Raw genomic sequence first — 21,828 nt, 5'->3', positions numbered from 1 at the left:
CCTTGAATTTCGGCTGAAAATTCTCTTCAATTTGCTCTAAATTTTCTGTCCAATTTACGCAAAAATCTACATAAACTTCTTTGAAAAAAAATTGCTAGCATTTCACTGACAATTCTTCTGAAAAGCCACTAAATTTTTCACTCTCCGAAAAAATCTGTGGTTTGTACCAGAGATTATTTTGATTTTTTCCAACAGGAAATTATTTCATCAAAATTTCTACAGAAAATTTTAAAATTCCATCAGAAAACCGAAAAAAAACCTCATAAGAAAATTCTCTTTAATTCCTACGGGGCATTGTTTTGAATTTCGGAAGGAAATTTTCACATTTCCGATTCCACAAATCTCTTCTTAATTTCTAAAGTTAATTTATCTAATTTATCATAGGAATACGCCAAAAATATAATATAATTCGCATAAGGATTCAAGGACTAGCGTTATGACAGATGTTGTACAACGGCGCGTCAATGCAAAGTGTCGATCTGCAAAAACTATTTGTGATAGCATCGCACACCTCACACCATCCGCGCTATCGAGAAAAATCATCTTCATCATTAAAAATAGGGCATCCATTTTGAAGTATTTTCTTTCACAAAATACAATGCAATTGTTATTTTTGTGTGACTTTGCTTTCATTCAATATCTTCTTCTTCTTTTTCTTATTGGTATTACATCCTCACACTGGGACAGAGCCACCTCGCAGCTTAGTGTTCATTAAGCACTTCCACAGTTATTAACTTAACCCCTCCCCATGGCCACTGCGAGTTAGACCGGGACCATTGTCCCTAATGGGCCAAACACAATTGACACGTTTGCGTGCGTTTTGACAGTTTTCCCATGGGAAAACTGTCAAAACGCACGCAAACGTATCAATTGTGTTTGGCCCATAACCCCTAATCCCAAGGCTTTAAGCGACCCGTGCCGAGGGGATGCATGGCTAGGGGGGTGAAATAATGAACTAGGCCTTTAACGGAGCCTGTGGGGTACCTGGGAACCTTCCACAGTAATTGTCCCTTACCGCGTCATGCTGGGCTCTGGCGTGGTGGACCTCTTTTCCTGAGCAACTCGTGGGACCAAAATGGAAAACCAAGTCAATTCTTCAATTAGTGGTAGTAGTGTAGGCGACAACCCCTTCGCAAGAGGTGAGTTGTTCAGGTCTCCGCCTAGGAGGCCAGAGGCAATAGTCGGCAGCTCAGTGCGCAGCGCCAGCGTGGGTCACTTAACCTTCATCTCGGCTAAAAAAACGCCGGTATAAGTTTTCGGCCTTCGAGGTGGCGACGGAACAGCTGGACGCCATCATCGACTTTGCATCATCGAAGCATAATATCAGTAAGGATCTCAAGAGGAGCTTGCAGAAAATTCGAAAATCGATGAAACCCGTGAAATCCGTGGAGTCGAGGTCTACCCAGACTGAGGCCCAAGGATTCGCGGACTCGGGCAAGGTCCAATCGACCGAAGGCGTGCCAGCGAAGACGGTGGTACCAAAGTCTACCCAGACTGAGGCTCAAGTATTTGCGGGTACGTCGGGTGTGACGGGTGTGACAACGGAGCAGACACAAAAACGAAGGAGACAGTCTCCAAGGAATGAGCTCCCTGGGGACCGCTCCAAAACGCGGAGGGTTACTACCCCGAACAAGGGTAGTGGGGCTGGGAAGCTGAACCCCGGCCAGGTACCTCCAAAACCGGGGGAAGAAGGACCTGGAAAGGTCCGTCCACCCAGGAAAGACGGTGGTAAGGAGTTACGGCAGGCTGAGAGCTCTCAGCCGCACCAGACCAGGGAAATAGAGGGGGATGACGCCTCCTGGACCCTGGTCAAGAACAAGAGGAAACCGAAGACGTCAAGGGCCGAAAAGAAGGCCCAGGCGAATGAGGGTAGCAAGAAGTCTAGGGTAGGCGCCAATCGCTCCAGGGGCGAAGCCCTAGTCATCACGGCGGACGAGGCTAAGTACTCGGACGTCTTGAAGGCGATGAGGAGTGACATCAAGCTCGGTGAACTCGGCGCCGACGTACGTCGAATAAGATGTACCCGGATGGGCGAGATGATCCTCGAGCTGAAGCGGGGCGTCTCGCAACAGGGCGCCGCCTACAAGAAGTTGGCGGAGGAAGTCCTAGGCGAGACGGTCAAGGTGAGGGCACTCACGACGGAGGTGAATCTAAGGGTTAAAGACCTGGACGAGATCACCGAAGTCGAAGAGCTCACGGCACTGCGGCGACAGTGTGAAGTGGAGACGCCCACTGCAGCCGTTCGGCTACGGAAAGGTCCGGCAGGGACGCAGGTAGCATTGGTTCGGCTATCTGCAGCGGACGCCTCCAAGAGAGTCAAGTTAGGGAGCGTCAAGGTGGGATGGTCGGTATGCCCTGTGGGCATATAAGAGCAACCCGAAGTCTGCTTCAAGTGCCTGGAACCGGGGCACAAGCAATGGGACTGCAAAGACCCTGACAGAAGCAATCTCTGCCGACGCTGTGGATTGGAGGGACATAAGGTACAATGCTGCACGAACCCTCCCAATTGTTTGATTTGTTCCAGCAAAGCTGTGAACAGCAAGCACCCATGGGGGTTCGACGTGCCCAGCGTTTAAGCGTGCTGCAAAATCACAGTGCAGGTAACGCGGCTGGCTTGCTCGGCCTCGCCCGAATATTTAGTGTGCGCAGGTTTAGAGGAAACGGCGGAACACGTGTTGTTCGTGTGCTCACGTTTTCGCGCAATGCGTGACCACATGCTTGCCACATGTGGTCTGGACACTACCCTGGACAACCTAGTTCGGAGGATGTGTAAAGATGAAGTTGGCTGGAACGCCGTTTTATCGGCTATCGCCCAAATCGTCTCGGAGCTACACAGAAGGTGGCGCGTGGACTCAAGGATGGCTAGTTCAGGCGCAAATAAGAGGTGGTCCAAGGGATCGGAGTCGGCTTCATGGGTCATACCGGTGGTCATGCTCTGTGGTCGAACTCGATCCTTTTATCGAACAAGTGGCCGCGCGAAGAACAACATGGTATCGTCGCTTTCGCGGCGTCGGTCAACCAGGCAGGTTCCGAGCCCGAGGACGGAAAGGGGTCCTCGTCAAGGCTGGGGCAGGCGTAGGCACCGCGTCGGCAAGTCCCTCTGTGTGCTGGCGAATAGACCCATCGCAGAAAGGTAAATTTGGAGTGCACGCGGCATCATCATTATTGATACCAGACGTGCAGAGGGAAGCAGGCGCGAAGTCGACCCTTCCCACCTTCCGAGGACATAAGGCATGGTAAGGCCACCTGGAAGCCGGCAACGCGCTGGCACGATACCATGGTGTTCTTCTAAAAAAGCGAGTAACGATGTTCGGTGCTGCAAGGACACGCAGCTAACCTCGAGGGTGCGTTGTGCACTGGCCCCCCTTTGAACCATTATTTTCTGGTTGTACCGAAGGGACTATGGGCTTGGCGGCAATGGAAACGGTTTAGCGGGTCGGGGCCGTTTCTCGAATACTCCGAGTGCTTGCAAGTCCTCCTCGAGCATTGTCCATGTAGAGGACAACCGGTCTTATTAGCGTCTTGTACATGACACATTTGGTGCGGTGGCGAATCTTTTTCGACCGCAGTTTCTTCTGGAGCCCGTAGTTGGCCCGACTTCCACAGATGATGCGCCTTCGTATTTCACGACTAATGTTGTTGTCAGCCGTTAGCAAGGATCCGAGGTAGACGAATTCCTCGACCACCTCGAAGGTATCCCCGTCTATCGTAACACTGCTTCCCAGGCGGGCCCTGTCGCTCTCGGTTCCGCCCACAAGCATGTACTTTGTCTTTGACGCATTCACCACCAGTCCAACTTTTGTTGCTTCACGTTTCAGGCGGGTGTACAGTTCTGCCACCTTTGCAAAAGTTCGGCCGACAATGTCCATGTCATCCGCGAAGCAAATAAATTGACTGGATCTGTTGAAAATCGTACCTCGGCTGTTACACCCGGCTCTCCGCATGACACCTTCTAGCGCAATGTTGAACAACAGGCACGAAAGTCCATCACCTTGTCTTAGTCCCCGGCGCGATTCGAACGAACTGGAGTGTTCGCCCGAGATCTTCACACAGTTTTGCACACCATCCACCGTTGCTTTGATCAGTCTGGTAAGCTTCCCAGGAAGCTGTTCTCGTCCATAATTTTCCATAGCTCTACGCGGTCTATACTGTCGTATGCCGCCTTGAAATCAACGAACAGATGGTGCGTTGGGACCTGGTATTCACGGCATTTTGAAGGATTTGCCGTACAGTAAAGATCTGGTCCGTTGTCGAGCGGCCGTCAACGAAGCCGGCTTGATAACTTCCCACGAACTCGTTCACTAATGGTGACAGACGACGGAAGATGATCTGGGATATCACTTTGTAGGCGGCATTAAGGATGGTGATCGCTCGAAAGTTCTCACACTCCAGTTTGTCGCCTTTCTTGTAGATGGGGCATATAACCCCTTCCTTCCACTCCTCCGGTAGCTGTTCGGTTTCCCAGATTCTGACTATCAGTTTGTGCAGGCAAGTGGCCAGCTATTCCGGGCCCATCTTGATGAGCTCAGCTCCGATACCATCCTTACCAGAGGCTTTGTTGGTCTTTAGCTGTTGAATGGCATCCTTAACTTCCCTCAAGGTGGGGGCTGGTTGGCTTCCATCGTCCGCTGAACTGACGTAGTCATCTCCTCCGCTGCCTTGACTTTCACTGCCTGTACTCTCAGCGCCATTCAAATGTTCCTCGTAGTGCTGCTTCCACCTTTCGATCACCACACGTTCATCCGTCAAGATGCTCCCATCCTTATCCCGGCACATTTCGGCTCGCGGCACGAAGCCTTTGCGGGATGCGTTGAGCTTCTGATAGAACTTGCGTGTATCTTGAGAACGGCACAGCTGTTCCATCTCCTCGCACTCCGCTTCTTCCAGGCGGCGTTTCTTCTCCTGAAAAAGGCGGGTCTGCTGTCTCCGCTTCCGTCTATAACGTTCCACGTTCTGCCGGGTACCTTGCTGCAGCGCGACCGCCCGCGCTGCGTCCTTCTCCTCCAGAATCTGTCTGCACTCTTCGTCGAATCAATCGTTCCGTCGACTTCATCCCATATACCCGACGTTGTTCTCCTCTGCGTCGTTAATGGTCGCTTTGACTGTATTCCAGCAGTCCTCAAGCGGGGCTCCATCGAGCTCACCCTCTTTCGGCAACGCTGCCTCGAGATGCTGCGCGTATGCAGTAGCGACATCAGGTTGCTTCAGTCGCTCTAGGTCGTACCGTGGCGGTCGTCGGTACCGAACATTGTTGATGACGGATAGTTTTGAGCGCAGTTTAACCATCACCAGATAGTGGTCAGAGTCGATGTTAGCGCCACGGTATGTCCTGACGTTGATAATGTCGGAGAAGTGCCGTCCATCAATCAGAACGTGGTCGATTCTTTCTGCAGTGGTGATCTCTAGGTGTACCGATACGGGAGGCTGTGTTGGAAGTAGGTGCTGCGAATGGCCATATTCTTGGAGGCGGCGAAATCAATTAGTCGTAGGCCGTTTTCGTTCGTCAGCCGGTGAGCGCTGAACTTCCTCCTCTTGGCCAACCTGAGCGTTCAAATCTCCTATGATGGTTTTGACGTCGTGGCTTGGGCAGCTGTCGTACTCACGTTCCAGCTGCGTGTAGAATGCGTCTTTCTCATCATCAGTGCTTCCGGAGTTTGGGCTATGGACGTTTATTATGATGAAGTTGAAGAACCGGCCTTTGATCCTCAACCTGCACATTCTTTCATTGATCGGCCACCACCCGATCACGCCGATCACCCGATCACGCCTTTGCCTATCGCCCATAACTATGAAAGCTGTTCCCAGCTCGTGCCACAGCTCTGGTAGATGTAGGATTACCTTTAAACGTTCGCACCATTGATCCCTTCCAACAAACCTCCTGCAGCGCTGCGATGCCGAATCCACGGTCCTTGAGCACATCAGCGAGTATGCGTGTGCTCCCGAAGAAGTTGAAAGATTTGCAGTTCCACGAACCGAGTTTACAATTGCTAGTCTCTTTTCGTCGCAGTGGTCTTCGCCGATGGTTCCGTTCTCTTGTTGATTGTTCGATGCGTATGTTTTTTTGAAGGCTGGCTTGCAGGCCTGACACCAAACCCCCTAAATTTCCGTAGGACCATTCCTCCTTATTCCCGGTGTACAATGGTGCACTGTTTCACTTAGAGTCCCTCGCTGGCACTCGGATGATGATCAGCCGCCCCTAACATGGAGAACAGACGCTGTTGTGAGCCGATCCTGACATGGAGAATAGACGCTCGGTAAGATTTGCACCCCCGGAGAGGAGCAAACCCCCCCCCCTTTCCCTGCCAGCATACGACCATAGTTCCCACCGGGGTTGGTTACCCGATCTTCCCTAAGGTTGCTCGTATCCCGGCCATCACCAAAGGTTGGGATAGGAGTTGCTGGGTAAGAGGCTAAGGACCGCAAAATGGGGTCTATTTTATTCCTTCGGGTACGCGAAGTACCAATGGTACGCTTTACCCAGCATTTGCCGTGCCAAGGGTCATCCTAAGTAAACTTGGGAAAATTGCTCTAAATCGGTCAATTTTAGAGCTAGGGAAATAATTTTTCAAGCAAAATTCTTGGAAACTGGCTGAACTACAACTTCGCAGAACATTGTATACCCGTACCTCTGCAAATAAAAAAGTTTAATTTTTTTTTTCAATGTGGTCCACCCTAATTTTTATGAAAACCTCAACAAGCCCTTTACCATTAGGAACAACTTTGTAGAACAAAGTTTGTTTCTATCTCTGCTATTTTCGGCTTGAAATACTTATTACCATTTTGTCTGCTACCTGGACCAATGCGCACTGGGCTATAAGCGAAATCATATATCTTTCTTTATCATCAGATTTCATTATTTGTATAGTTTTTACCCATGATCTTTGATTAACCCATCCGTAACTGGCATACTTTAAATGTATTAAAAGTTATTAGATTTTTAATAAATAAAACCTGAGATAATAAAACTATTTCTAGATACCGATATAAATAATGCATACTTGATAAGTTCCAATGTTTTCTACCTCTCGAATTGAGGGGAACTCACGACGCCATTACCGAGGGTAAAATACTGGATAGTAACACGATGATTTGTGCTCAAAACTAAACCAGATAGTCCTCTTTATTTTGTACTATAATCATTTTTTTACCTCTTTCTAAGTGTCATAAAGAGAAGTGATTAGATTGGTAAGTAAGTTCCAATATGCGTTCATACGGTGAATTTAATCTGTTTTGAGGATCATTGATGATTGCACGAAAATTTTTATAATAACATTTCAAAAACGCTGCTAAATTCGTTTGGAATGGGATGCCCTTGAAAACTCGAGTGCCTTTAGTTTCAGAAACCGGGAGGCTTGTTCTTAATTTGAACGCCGAATAGTAAATCTAGTCAAGCAAGCGGATCAATCCATTGACATTGAGATTTCACGCGGTGCTAAGGATCGTTTGATAACTCCTGCAGATAAGGTCGCCGAAATAGGTTGTCACTTTATCAGCTCATACAATCTTGGACAGAGCATCGTCAGTCCACATAAAGCAGCAGTTAATGAACATGCTAACAATATCCATCTTACACCCAATGACTTCTAGAGTTGGAGATCTCAGCTGGCGAATTGACGGTCTATATTAAATAACTGAAAAACATGAAGGCCCCAGGCTTCGACAGCATCCTGAATATTGAACTCAAACATATGAGTGCTCCGTTCTTCGAGGATATTTCGCTGATCTAATCAGTGTCTCCGTCTCAGATACTTCCCATAGTCCTGGAAGTCAGCTAAAGTCATTCCCATCCTAAGAGAGTGGGTTGAAAAACTCATGAAAATCCCTTACGTTCAATGTACCCGTGCCAATGGCAAAAGGTTGTTATAAGACGCATGGTTTTCGGTTAAACAATTTACTTCAATTCTCTGTGCATCGGTAGTGGATACAAAATTTATTATAAGCACTCTAATGAAACTATAACATCTGTTTAACTGCTTTCTTTGTTATTGAAATCATTTGAATATGGTTGTAGGGCTAGAAAATTGAGAGAAAAATAGGGTTATTGCTCCAGGACTTCATCTCATAGCTCCTATGTTCATCCCATGAAAAAACAACATAGCAATAAAATGGAATTTGATTTGTTTCATTTTTTTTCGATTTTTTTTAGCAGTGAGCAAGAAGCGGCGATAATGGTGCTGTATTTCTTTGTTTCGCGATGAGATAAATATATGTTGGGGGAGATCGAAAATGGAACGAAATTCGTTTAACTTAACTAACTTTTTACAATTCTTCGTAGAGATTATTACTGGTTTTCGTAGAGACATGCTATTGTTGAAAATAAAAGGTCACAGATGTGCAATTACCAACAACTATTATCAGACAATCACTATGTCGACTTTCGCTATCAATTTAACTCTCCTCTTTTTTCTTCATGGCTATTAGTATTGCCTTTTTTATGATATGATATGATGCTGTCTTAATGGTCCACGCGTGATAATGCTCGAAACGCAATAAATTCTCGTTTCCTCATTATTATCCGACAATAAATCTTACGCACTGAACTGAAAATGTTCAGTAAAATACGTGACCTAAGAGGCATAAACATTGATTGCGAAGTGCCACTTTGCTGTATTGAGTTAATCACATCATGACCGCTTAGGATGAAAATCGCTAAATATCCTGTAATCCTTCATCATGGTACAGTAAGTCGAGCGACACATTATTCTTCGACCAGATACTCAACGATTCACCGAGCAAGCACCGTATTCACATACACTGCTTGCTCGACACGAGTACGTGACAAAAAGAAGGACATGTCCGGAGAAAATGCATATGGATGGAGCCGTGGAACTCTTATGTTGCTAAATGAACTTAACAGATCTATGCAATAGATAAGCGTCAAGTGGTGCCATATACGTATACAGAGTAGAAAGTGAAGTATTACAAAGTGCACCGGTTTAATAGCTGCTTTCCAGGATTGTGGGCAAACCTTGTAGGAAGGACGAACGTTATTCAAAAATAATATTTATTTTCAATATGAGATACAGCTTTTCTAACCCGTCGACAAGGAACAAGTGCCAATTCATAGACTATAGGAGAAAAATTTGCAACACTTGTTGATAGTGCATTAGCTTTTATATATAGAGTACGTTTTCGATTATCGTAGGATAAATTAATGGAATTGAAAGTAAGAAACTCATCAAAAAGAAGCGTGAATCAGATGCAACTAGTGACAGAATGAGCCTAGTGAAGTACTCCATGATGCCAATATGTGGATGGGTGATTTCTATATAGGGTTTCCTGATAGAATGAAGTAAACTAGCTAGTTCGAGTCTATTAGTGAGAGCAAGCAGAACGTCGACTTACCTCCGGATGGAGTCGTCGGTGTCACCACCTCGCTGCTGGTTGGCGTCAGCAGTATATTGGAGTTGGACAGATCGTCGAGACCTCTCTCGGCGGCTCCCTTCTGTATTTGCATGGCTTTGCGATGATGACGAGTCGTGAGACCGCCCGTCTCGACGTCGCGCTCCAGGCGATGACCTGTAGCGGGCAGGGAACGTAAATAAATGGTTTATACGACTGGCTGTAGAGTGTTTGAGTGATATTCGGAATTTATTTAATATATTATTTGGCATAGCGTACTTATAGAATCTCTCTATAAAAGTTTAATATATTCAACCGTCTAAGACAAGTTTAGTACTTTCCATTTAATTCCACTACGTTTGAAAACGTAGTGGAATTAAATGAAAAGTACTAAGCTCGTCTTAGACGGTTGTATAAAAATATGTTTTTGAGAGAAGATATACAGTTTATAGCAAATTTCGAAATTAAACAAAATTAGGAAAATATTCAAAATTCGGCTCTTACTTCAGTTTCACCCTTAATATGCAATGTGTGTGCTGTATCCAAAATCATGCAAAAAATCGACGGCTTTCACGTCAAATGTGAAATCATGGGCAGGCAAACAGCATTAGGTGGATAAATCAAACCCCAACAGGGTTTTTAACGAGCCCTGCTTCATAGCGGTTTGGGTTTGAATGAGGTTGAAAAATGGATATGAATAATATCGATCGGAAATGAAAAGGATAAGAGTCGAGCCTACACAGGCCACATTTTCACAGCCACGCTCCCTTTTAGAAAGGGAAAAAAGGTCAATTTCTTTCTGGCTTGACTATCACTTCTCTGTAGAATTTAACGACCAGAGTCATTCGTACAAAATGACAATGTTGTTAGTCTGTCGAGTAAAATTGTGATACTAAGAGTCATAATGTTTTTTTTATCTCTCTGGTCCCGCCACATACCCTTACAATGTAGTGTTAGAACGAAAATGGAATGTTCTTAATGGAAAGGACAGAGTTTCCTAAACTTATGATACTTCAGCGTTGCCAATGTATTTCGATATTGAATTGGATAACTTACCGGATCTCGATCGAGTTAGCTGTCGCTGAACGTAACTTTCGAGGTCCTGCTCCTCTCTACTGCTTATCACACAGTTTAATATGATTAGAAAGATGCCGAGACCAACGGCGAACAGTCCAGTGCATACTAGTTCGTTCCACCAGGATCCTTTTCCTACTTGTATGCAGGAGGATTATAGAAAGGAAATGGTTTTTCATTGTTATAATTCTTTGAACGTAACATAGTTTCAGAGAGTTGTTCGAGAGATATATTTCACATTGTTTGATAACCTGCAATACTTACCCAGTAAATGCCACGATTGTGAAGCTTGATTTGATAGATTATCTGGAAAAAATCCAGCTCCTAGTAAAAAGATTCCGAACACTAGGAACACTACACCTATGTGTAGCATACCAATACTTGTGACTACCTGTTAAGAAAAAGTTAAGGAAAAGAGAAGTTAACGATTTTTCTGCGGGTAAAAATGACCTCTCCGTCTGCAAAGACTGATAGTCAAAATCTGGGAAAAAGAACAGCTACCGGAGGAGTGAAGAAAGAGGTTATATGCGCACCTAAAAGAAAGGCGAGCTGATCGATGAATTCGTTTAGGGGAGAACAGTCCAAAATTCCCCCCCTAAGCTTTTTCAATGTTTACACCAATATAAACAAGAATGCCGAACCATTTCAAGGTGTAGTTGCAAAATTTACAAAACCAGCTACATTTCACAATGATCTCCTATTCAAATCAACAAGGTTTTTTTTTTGATTTTCTAACTCATTTAAAAATATTTTAAAAATGGGCCTAGGGCAAAACGCCCAAATCGTGGTGTAAAATGACTCAATTGCATGTAAAATAATGGTGAACGCATGGTTGCTTGTTTTTTCTTAATGTATTGAACGACAATCTTACGGGTTAGCTGGAAGAATCGCAAATCGTTAAATGTGAGTGAATTTTTTTTTCATTGCAGTTCAATAATAAATAACTAATATTGGATTGTTATGGTAATATTTGTTCATAAATGTCCTACAACAGATTATATGAGTGATTTTATGAGTGAGGCCATTTTGCCCCGTGGATGCATTATGCACTGTTCTCCCCTACCTTTGATGCTTGCGATAAAGTTTTGGTGTCTTTGGAAGAAATTATTTACATATAAGAGAGGATCTATTTTTGTTGCAAGTTGTTATTAGGATGAACCTTATGTGGCTTATTTTGTGAAATATATTATTTTAATCTTAGGGTTATTCTACCCTACTAAATTGTAGAATTTTCGGTCCAAAATATGAATTCTATTTCATATCGGTGATGTTTTATGGCAAAATAATACTTAATTTATATAAGGTGGCCCTAACTACCTGATGGCGTGTCACCTCCTGATGGCACAAAAAAGCCTTCTGATTCATTTTAAGCAGCCTTTTCCGGATCGGCATATAGGGGCATACCCCGTTAGGCATAAGTACATTATAGGTATAAGTACGTATTCATAAAATGCCCCAAAGAACAGCCCATAATATAACGAAGACAGAATTGAGCCTAACTTACATTATGCCTAACGTCCGTTATGCCGAACGTTTTTATGCCTTACGTCATGGACCCGGCAGATAGGGTGGGAAATTCGCTCTATCTACAGCGTTCCGGACGATGCCAGAAACGTTGAAAAGAGAGCTTTACAATCAGTTCAAATTATTACCAACAACAATCTCTTCTCCTCCGTGCCTTGATGACCAGGGATTTAATTCTGGGACGGAGAGGAGGACACTGTTTTTGAAAAAGACACGAAGAAAAAGCGAATTAAAGCAAAATGACACCAAGCATCTCTACTAGTCCCTTTCGTTCAACGGGTGACACGATCCTCCGCTGGAAAATATGTAAATGCCGAAAACCCCAAGAATGTTACTCCTCCTGGGTTCAAGTTTATGGTTGAAGGAGCTTGCGATTGAACGTGTTTCCTATCGGACGCGGATCCGGGTGTCGGATAATAAATCAAGTAGATCGCTATTGAGCGTGTTTCGTATCGGTCGCGGATCCGGGTTTTTAGTTCTGTTTTGTGCGGTCGAATACTGTCGTAAACTGAAAAAGTGACGTAACAGCCATTTTACAACATGCATGTTTTCCATTTTTCTGTTAATGAGCTCGATGAGTACTACCGCAGGAAGAAGAAAGAATATGAAGAACAAGTGATTAGCGAGGCGCAGGAAAAAATGGAGCAGAACGATATGCGGAGGTTCTATGAGTCTGTCAATGGCGTGCGGAGAAAGACAGCGCCATCTCCCGTCATGTGCAACAAGGGAATTTGCTGACAGATAAAACCGAAGTGGCTGCCAGGTGGAAGCAACACTTCGAGACTTTGTTGAATAGTGGAAGTGACGGTGCATCGGTGAGCAGAATAAATATTAGCGACGATGGACAAGCTGTGGAGATAGTTAATAGTTAATAGAATTCATTGATTATACTCTTCATGCGATGGATAATGGTAACTACGTGGAAGCTCTGTACACTGACTTTAGCAAGGCGTTTGATCGCATTGACATTCCATTGTTACTCTTCAAATTGCAAAAAATTGGAATTGAGCCAGGACTCCTTAGATGGCTTGAATCTTACCTCACAGACCGGCAACAAATAATTAAATTTAATAGAAAGAAATCCAATCCCATTCAAGTCACTTCAGGAGTTCCACAAGGCTCCCTCCTTGCCCTCTTTTATTTATATTGTATGTAAATGACATTTCCCTCATTCTCAAAAATATAAAGCTTTTAATTTATGCCGATGACATAAAGTTATTTATGGAAATAAAAAATGAAGGCGACATTATCGTATTCCAGAATGAAATACAGATGTTTTATACATGGTGCAGAAAAAGCCTATTGCAACTAAATGTAAAGAAATGCAACATCATATCATTCAGCAGAAAAGAACAACACGAAATACACAAATTGTACTAGGAAACAAAACTGTAGAAAGAAGTGAAAGAGTTAGGGATTTAGGAGTGATTTTAGATTCAAAACTAACTCTTGTTGATCACTATAACACAATCATTCACAAAGCTAATAATATGCTAGGCTTTATCAAGCGCTTCTGTTTCAACTTTCAGGATCCCTACACAATCAAAACACTATATATTTCATATGTACGATCCATACTGGAGTATTGTAGCATTGTATGGTCGCCATACTTAAACCACACATGAAGAAAGAATAGAATCAGTACAAAAACAATTTCTACTATACGCTCTTCGTAAATTAGGTTGGACGTCATTTCCTCTTCCATCTTATGAATCACGTTGCATGCTTATAAACATACAAACATTGAAACAGCGTCGAGAGTTTGCAACGGTTTCATTTGTTAACGATATAGTATCTCAACGTGTTGACTCAACTGAAATTTTGTCGAAATTAAATTTTTACATACCTTCTCGGCTACTTCGACATAGAACATTATTTTTCACTAACCACCGCCGAACAAATTATGCCAAATTTGGACCTCTTAACCGAATGATGGCTGTTTATAATCAACACTGCGAAGCTATTGACTTAACAATGTCTCGGCATAACATTAAACAATATTTTCAAAAAACAAACATAAGAAATTCAACAAATTAAATTCATAATTACAAACAACTCTAGCAAAAAAAAAAAAAAAATTTTTTACGTTTTTTATTGTATTTCATAATCTACTATAGCATTACGAAAGAAAAAAAAAACATGTATATGTATTTGTACTAGTCTACGTCGGTTGACGAAATAAATAAATAAATAAAGTTGCCTACACTAGATGAGGTTAAAAAAGCTGTTAAAGAGCTGAAAAACAATAAGGCTGCGGGGAAGCACCAGCTCCCGGCTGAACTTCTCAAACATGGCAGTGAGCAGCTTTATGGAGTTCTGCACCATATTATGCCGAAAATATGGAAAGACGAGGAAATGCCTGCTAGGTGGTTGGCCGGCCTCATTTGCCCTCTCTTTATGAAAGGGCACAGACTGGAGTGCGCCAATTACCGAGGTATAACCCTCCTTAATTCAGCGTTCAAAATTATGTCCCTGTTCTGTTCAACAGATTGAGACCGCTTGAAGAGTCCTTCGTCGGCGAATACCAAGCAGGTTTTCGTGAGGGCCGATCAACGACGGATCAAATGTTTACCCTGAGACAAATCCTTGATAAATTCCGGGAGTACAACTTGCAGACACATCATCTGTTTATTGATTTCAAGACGGCGTACGATTCAGTGAAACGGAATGAATTATGGCAAATTAAGCTTGAACATGGTTTTCCGGCGAAACTGATACGGCTGATTCGTATAACGTTGGACGGGTCGAAATCAAGTGTAAGGGTTGCGGATGAAATATCGACCTTAGATGGATTAAAGCAGGGTGATGCACTCTCGAATCTACTGTTTAATGTAGCGCTCGAGGGAGCGATTAGGAGAGCTGGTGTGCAAAGAAGAGGTACCATTATCACAAAATCGCATATTATCCTGGGATTTTCGGACAATATCGGTATTATCGGGATTGATCGCCGTGCCGTGGAAGATGCTTTTGTGCCTTTTAAGAGGGAGACAGCGAGGATTGGACTCACGATCAATTCCAGCAAAACGAAGTATATGGTTGCTGGCAATCAACATGGGTTCATTAGTGGTGGGGGTAGCGAAATGGTACTGGATGGTGAAAAGTTTGAAGTGGTAGAAGAATTTGTGTATCTTGGAACATTTGTGACGTGCGATAATGATGTTACCCGCGAGGTGAAAAGGCGTATTGCAGCTGCAAATAGGGCTTATTATGGACTTCGTAACCAGCTTAAGTCCCGTAGTCTGCAAACGAAAACAAAACTCTGATTCTTCCGGTGGCTTTATACGGCCATGAAACATGGACGTTAAAGGAGGCTGATCGGAGAGCTTTCGGAGTGTTTGAGCGTAAGGTGCTGCGGACAATACTCGGCGGTAAACAGGAGAACGGTATCTGGTGGCGCCGCATGAATCACGAATTGTACCAGGTGTATAAAGGGCTGGATATTATTGAGCTTATCCAACACGGCAGACTACGGTGGGCTGGTTACGTTGTTTGTATGCCGGAAGAACGTCAAGCGAAGATAATGTTTAGTAGATAACCCGGAAGAGGCCGCAGGCTTCGTGGAAGGCCGCGTACACGATGGATTTTTGCAGTTGAAGAGGACCTGAGGGCGCTCAATGTTCAGGGCGACTGGAAGCGATTGACCCAGGATCGAGTCCAGTGGAGAAGGATACTCCATTCGGCGTAGGTTCATCGAAGAGCTGTAGCCCATCAAGTAAGTAAATAAGAGTACTACTCGTTAACACCATTTTTGGAAAATTGCGTATACGTCACTTTTTCAGATTACGGCAGAATAGTAAATTAAATAGTTCGCAACTTAACGTGTTTCGTATCGGACGCGGATCCGAGCGTTTAGTTCTGTTTTGTGCGGTAGGAAAATAAATCAATTAGGGGAAATGACGGCTTTGGCAGGTTTTGTTCTATTATTGTCGGGGGGGTTTTGGTTGTCCAAGTTTCATGGAATTTGGCCACAATATTCTTTGATATGCAAAGAATGTTTAGGCCAAATTTGAGCATAATTAGTTATAGAAAACCCCCTGACAATAATAGAACAAAACCTGCCAAAGTCGTCATTCCCCCTAGTTCGGGATTGAACGTGATTCGGGTAACAGTGTTCGGTACTGCTCTGTGCGGGTGAAAAAAATTAATTAGAATGGAAAACCTTAGGTTCGCGTTTGATCGTGTTTTGTATTGGACGCAGAACAATCGTGCGATCATAAAAGTGTTTGATTCAGCCATGCCAATTTCATAAACAATTAAAAAATCTCCACTGAACAAAAATAAATGAGCACTTTTAAAAACAAAAATTGCAATTATGAAAGAATAATTTCCCATAAAGAAATTAAAATGTTCCATTGGAAAAAATACAAAATTTCCATAAATATTAGACCTCTTCATGTTTTCAAAAAGTATCAAAAAATTAACCAGTCAACCCAAAATCACAATTCTTATGCTAAAATAAGTCTCCTGTCAAATTTTCAGCTAATTCGGATAAAATTTCGAGGTGGCTCAAGTCGATTTAGTGTTTTTGCGCTATTTTCAATTTTGAAAAAAATCTAACTAGATATATAAATGCCGAAAACTATCGCAACAACCTCTATACGAAAGCTTTTGGTGTGCTCTACAAGTCTTATGAACATTGCGATTCGTTCCGTTCACGTTTTGACCACGTTAAAGTGATTTTCGAGTTTTAAGTGCATAAAAACACGGTTTCCCCCAAAAGTCGTTGTTTTATGAAATTCTTGAATTCATAACAAATCATTGCTAATTTATTATATTATTATTCCTCTTTTTTCCCTGGACATTTGAGTAATATAATTGGCAATGTGCGATTTACCGTTAAATTCTTAAAAATCAGAAGCTGAACCTTTCTCATAAATTTGCACGTTAGGATTTCGTCAAACAAGTTGTTCGAACAAAGAAGCTTTGATTTCACTTGTTACTACGATGCACTCAATGGTAAAAGCATACAGACATATGGTGAAATTAACCAAATTTGGAAGTCGTTTGTTGTAAGCATCAAATATCATATGATTTGATTTATGTTTTGTTCGAATAACTTGTTTGAAGAAATCCTAACGTGCAAATTAATGACAAATGTTCAGCTTCTCATTTTTAAGAATTTAATGGTAAATCGCACATTAGCAATTATATTACTCAAATGTCCAGGGAAAAAAGAGGAATAATAATATAATAAATTAGCAATGATTTGTCATGAATTCAAGAATTTCATAGAACAACGACTTTTAGGGGAAACCGTGTTTTTATGCACTTAAAAGCTCGAAAATCACTTAAACGTGGTCAAAACGTGAACGGAACGAATCGCAATGTTCACTAGACTTATAGAGCACACCAAAAGCTTTCGTATAGAGGTTGTTGCGATAGTTTTCGACATTTATATATCTCGTTAGATTTTTTTCAATATTGAAAATAGCGCAAAAACACTAAATCGACTTGAGCCACCTCGAAATTTTATCCGAAATAGCTAAAAATTTGACAGGAGACTTATTTTAGCATAAGAATTATGATTCTGGGTTAACCGGATGAAGTTTTGATACTTTTTAAAAACATGAAGAGGTCTAATAAATATATCAATGTTAGCAATAAACAATTATAAAATTTTCCACAAAAAAGGGGAACTGCTCCCCTCCCTCCTCCTTATTGGCATTACAACCCCACACTGGACCAGAGCCGCCTCGCAGCTTAGTGTTCATTAAGCACTTTCACAGTTATTAACTGCGAGGTTTCTAAGCCGGATTACCATTTTGCATTCGTATATCATGAGGCTAACACGATGATACTTTTATGCCCAGGGAAGTCGAGACAATTTTCAATCCGAAAATTGCCTAGACCGGCACCGGGAATCGAACCCAGCCACCCTCAGCAATTTTTTCAGCAGTGAGTTCGCATGTTTACAAAAAGAAGTGACGAAATTGGTGCGATATTTCTTTGTTTTGCGACCAGATGAATATATGTTCAAAGAGATGGAGTTCGGTACATTTCCCATAAATCTTTTTTATCCACAAAAAATAAAAACTGTCCACAAAAAAATCAATAAAGAGCAATGAAAAATATGAAAATTTCCATAAAGAAATATAAAAAAGCAATGAGCGTTTATTTTTATGAAAAATTTAATCATTATTATTTGCTTTTTTGTTTTTTTATGAAAATTATCTTTTTTGCACTTCATGGATTATGTTGTGCAATTTTTTTAAATTTTTTGAAAAAATTTGTAATTGTTGATTGTAATCAGAGCATAAAATAATCACCTTCACGAAGCAGCTTCGGACCGAATATTGACAAACGTCGCATGACTATTCAAAACATAGAATGACTTACTCAGTTTTCTTCTTCATAAATTCATTCACTTGATCGGTACTGAGAATGGTCACTGCGTTTAAAGAAAACATAATTGGCATTGATTATGTTGACTTTTGGCACTAAAATTTCCCCTCAGTTTAACGTCGGGGTCAGATCTATGTGAGTAATTGTTGAAATCATCATTTATGTGTTTAGTTTTACAGTAATTTATTAGTTTACGAAATCTTAATAAATGTTCACTGACTGATAATCGATCGGAAATTGTCAATGTTCAGCCGAATATGAATATGTACGAAATGAAAATAACAAAGAAGGCCGATGGGCTTCACCAAAAATTTTCGATTATTTTAAGCTTTGATTGTAATAATGTAGTGTAAGTGTAATATTGATTTGCAATTGAAGATTTTGTGCTTTTTTCAATGGAATATTTTGATTTCTTTATGGAAAATTCTTCTTTAATATTTGGGTCCTAAAGCCCTACCTCATTTATGGTAACAAACGATAGTGCATCGGTCAAGAATACTTGAACCGATGTTATAAAAATTCTGGTAAAAGTTTAAATCAGTAAAAATGATATTTTTGTAATTAAGACATTTTAAGGTAAATTTTGGGCTGTGCAACATTTCAGAACGAATGAACCTTCAGCCCAAAACGTCAGGCCCATATATAAACTGTCAAAGGTTGAGTCAAGTGCCCTGCGGTGTTTTGCTAGTGCGTTTGAATCATATTATTCCGTACGTCAAACAAGACCGAAAATGTCGAAAAAGCATTTTCCATCTATTTTTAAATTTCAAATTAAACAATGTTCCTTTCGATTTTTGAGTCGAAAGAAAAACTTACGCGTTCAAGATGGCTTTGCAGTTGTGATGCATTGTACAAGGGTAGATCTAAATTTCTAAATAGTGGCTTTATGCAACCAGGAGATATTTGGACTGCAAATCCTGGAAAGGTAGTGGGTTTTATTAACTCAATTATACCGGACTGGGAAAAGACGCGTCTTAGGTTGTTTACTTGACAAATGGTGATCAACCTACAAGATGCGAATACATAGTTAAGAGTAATCAGGGGTATACCACAAAAGTTCAACTCAATGGACGCAGTGGTTCTACGCCCAAAAAAAAAAAGATTTTTAACTTTATCGTTACCTGAAAGAAAATCGAATATCGATTCTTTATATTAGGACCCAATTGCAATTTTTGCTTTTAAAAGTGCTAATGTATTTTTATTTTGTGGAAGACTCTTTATTGTTTATGGGAATTATTCCTAATTTTTCATGAAAATTTTATTTTCCTGCTATCCGTAGTAAACTAATGAGATAATAAAGCCTTCAGTGCGCGAATGTTTGCGTTTTATGTTGGACGCAGGACAATTGCACGATCATCGTATGGTTTGATTCTGTTCATCAAAAGCTCTGACGGCCATACCACTTATCAGTGTCAATCCAGATCCAACAATACCTACCCATTAACAAATCCGAGTAGCACGAAAGTTGCAACTTATTTGTGACTGAATTCGGTCACATTTAACTTCTGCAACTAAATCTGTTCAAAATGAGCTACTTTGGAAGGTTCTTTCCTGTGATTTTTTTTGGAGACGCAGAGGTAAATACGATCTCGAATAATAATGTTCCTTTCTTTTTCCTAACTGACTGTAAGGACGTGGCCGGCGCCGTTCTGGAAAGCATACCACAAATTTAATACCATAAGACAGCTCAACACAATAAAGTTGTCTAGCGTACTGGTTTCGTGGGATCAAGCCCCGCCGAAGGGAGCGGTTACCCTCCAATACCTTTTCCAAACTTAATCTATCACATGTTGTGCAAATGCATAATCGAGTTTCAGACATAGTAACAATAAAGTTGACGTTTACGATAAAATGACGCTTTTTGGGATCGTGGATTTCATCTTCAATGCATTAGAAATCACTCCCGTCCTTCTGCCCCTTTATACCTTTTGTCCTTTCGACCTTTTGACTTTCGACCTTTTTCATAGATTCATTTAACTAACGAAGAAACAACACGCGTTGCAGCTCCCAATCTGTTCGAAACGAACGACTGTCTTGCGTTGCTTACTACAGAAATCCAACTGGCACTATTCTCTCAAAGATCAAAATTGAATTAGTTTTCTTAGTCATTAAGGTGGCATTCGACTCAGTTTGCGTTGACGTCCTTTCAGAGAACCTCACGAGTGTGGGCTTTTAACAATTTCTTATAGCTTGTGGTCTGAGAAACATGAGAGCTTTTCTCATGCAAACTCAAAGTGTCATGACTCGAAAAGATAGAACCTTCCTTCATGGTTCATGTCGAAGGGGTTTCTTTATGTTTTTAACGTCAGAGACATCGATAAATGTGTCATGGGAAATTGTTCGCTAAGACAGCTTGAGGATTACGTCGTCTGACTTCTCCTCATAGGTACAGAGGCCAGCGATCTTCAAGGGCCATTGCAAGATACTTTAAACAATTTGACTATTGCTGTGGTGCAGGTTACTAAGACATCAACCATGTTGTGTGCAGCTGTCTACAAATTTGCCAGGTCCGATTTATATGCTTCCCTCTGAACCCAAGGAAAGCCAGTAAAATACTTCACTACTAAGACTACATATTCTTTACATGAGCATGAGCATGATTGACCGCCCACGGTTGCTACTCCGTTATTGCCAGGCCAGCTGTAATTACATAAAGAACCAATAGATGAAGTTTGGGACTAACATTATCTTCAATGTGTAAGAACTGGTGACCCATAAATAAGCAATACCAGCGCCGGCCGTGTCCGAATGCAGGTCAATTAAGGAATAGGTAAGAAATTGTTGACGTGATACTCGCTTTGATAGAAGCCGACGAGTCATCTGCACTTCCACGAGAAATCACTGGGATGTTGGATATATGGGGTAAGGAGTGTGGCGTTTTGGTAAACGGTCTGCCGTGTACAGCGTGCAGTTTGATTTAAAACAAAAACAAACGAAAAACGCCAAATCAAGGATTTTTTTTTTCAAATGGGCGTAATTGATTCTGACGTTGATTTTTGAAACGTCGATTATGCTCCTAATTCCAACTATTTTGGGGAACTAATGTGCCCAACAGAAAGATTAGATTCCGACCCGTCTGGTACTAACCTCAGTTGTTCGAAATACACTGAATTAAGTGAGTAATGGCCGTTGGAAATTTCAAGATCAAAAACAGTTACGCCTATTTGAAAAATGTTCCTAGAAATATTTTAATTATCTTTTTGATTAACTTACTCACCCGCACAAAGCAGAACAAAATTTATGAGACCGGCCAATCGTTTTGCTTTCCGCACAAAGCAAAACTAAATTTCGATGACCGTCCGATCGCTCTGCTTACTGTAGAATCCAGAGTGTAAAATAATCGAAAATTTTTAGTGAAGTCCATTTTTCTTCATTTGTCAGTTCACTTCCGACACATTCATAGTCGGCTCTGGACAGTCAATATTCAGTTGAATATTAGTCATTGAATATTTATGCACATTTTACAAAATGATAAATTATCTGAAATCTAACACGTTTCAAATGAGTAAAGTGATTTATTACACAGGACTGAATCCGATTTTCATC

At 41.7% G+C, this 21,828-nt stretch overlaps 1 protein-coding gene across 5 annotated transcripts in view; it reads right to left on the bottom strand.

Moving 5' to 3' along the window:
- Positions 1-21,828, bottom strand: part of LOC134217533 (uncharacterized) — an 88,800-nt gene that overhangs the window by 18,024 nt on the left and 48,948 nt on the right. For all 5 annotated transcript variants that reach the window (XM_062696294.1, XM_062696296.1, XM_062696295.1 and 2 more), the window contains 3 exons: positions 10,681-10,807; positions 10,399-10,551; positions 9,346-9,519 (listed from right to left, as the gene is read on the bottom strand). In XM_062696294.1, the coding sequence (XP_062552278.1) occupies positions 9,346-9,519; positions 10,399-10,551; positions 10,681-10,807 (454 nt within the window). The remainder of the gene's footprint in view (positions 1-9,345; positions 9,520-10,398; positions 10,552-10,680; positions 10,808-21,828) is intronic.

The sequence above is a fragment of the Armigeres subalbatus genome, chromosome 2 (assembly GCF_024139115.2).
Source record: "Armigeres subalbatus isolate Guangzhou_Male chromosome 2, GZ_Asu_2, whole genome shotgun sequence".
Lineage (NCBI taxonomy): Eukaryota > Metazoa > Arthropoda > Insecta > Diptera > Culicidae > Armigeres > Armigeres subalbatus.
Note: the sequence above shows the minus strand (reverse complement) of the source record. Positions and strands in the feature narration are given on the sequence as shown.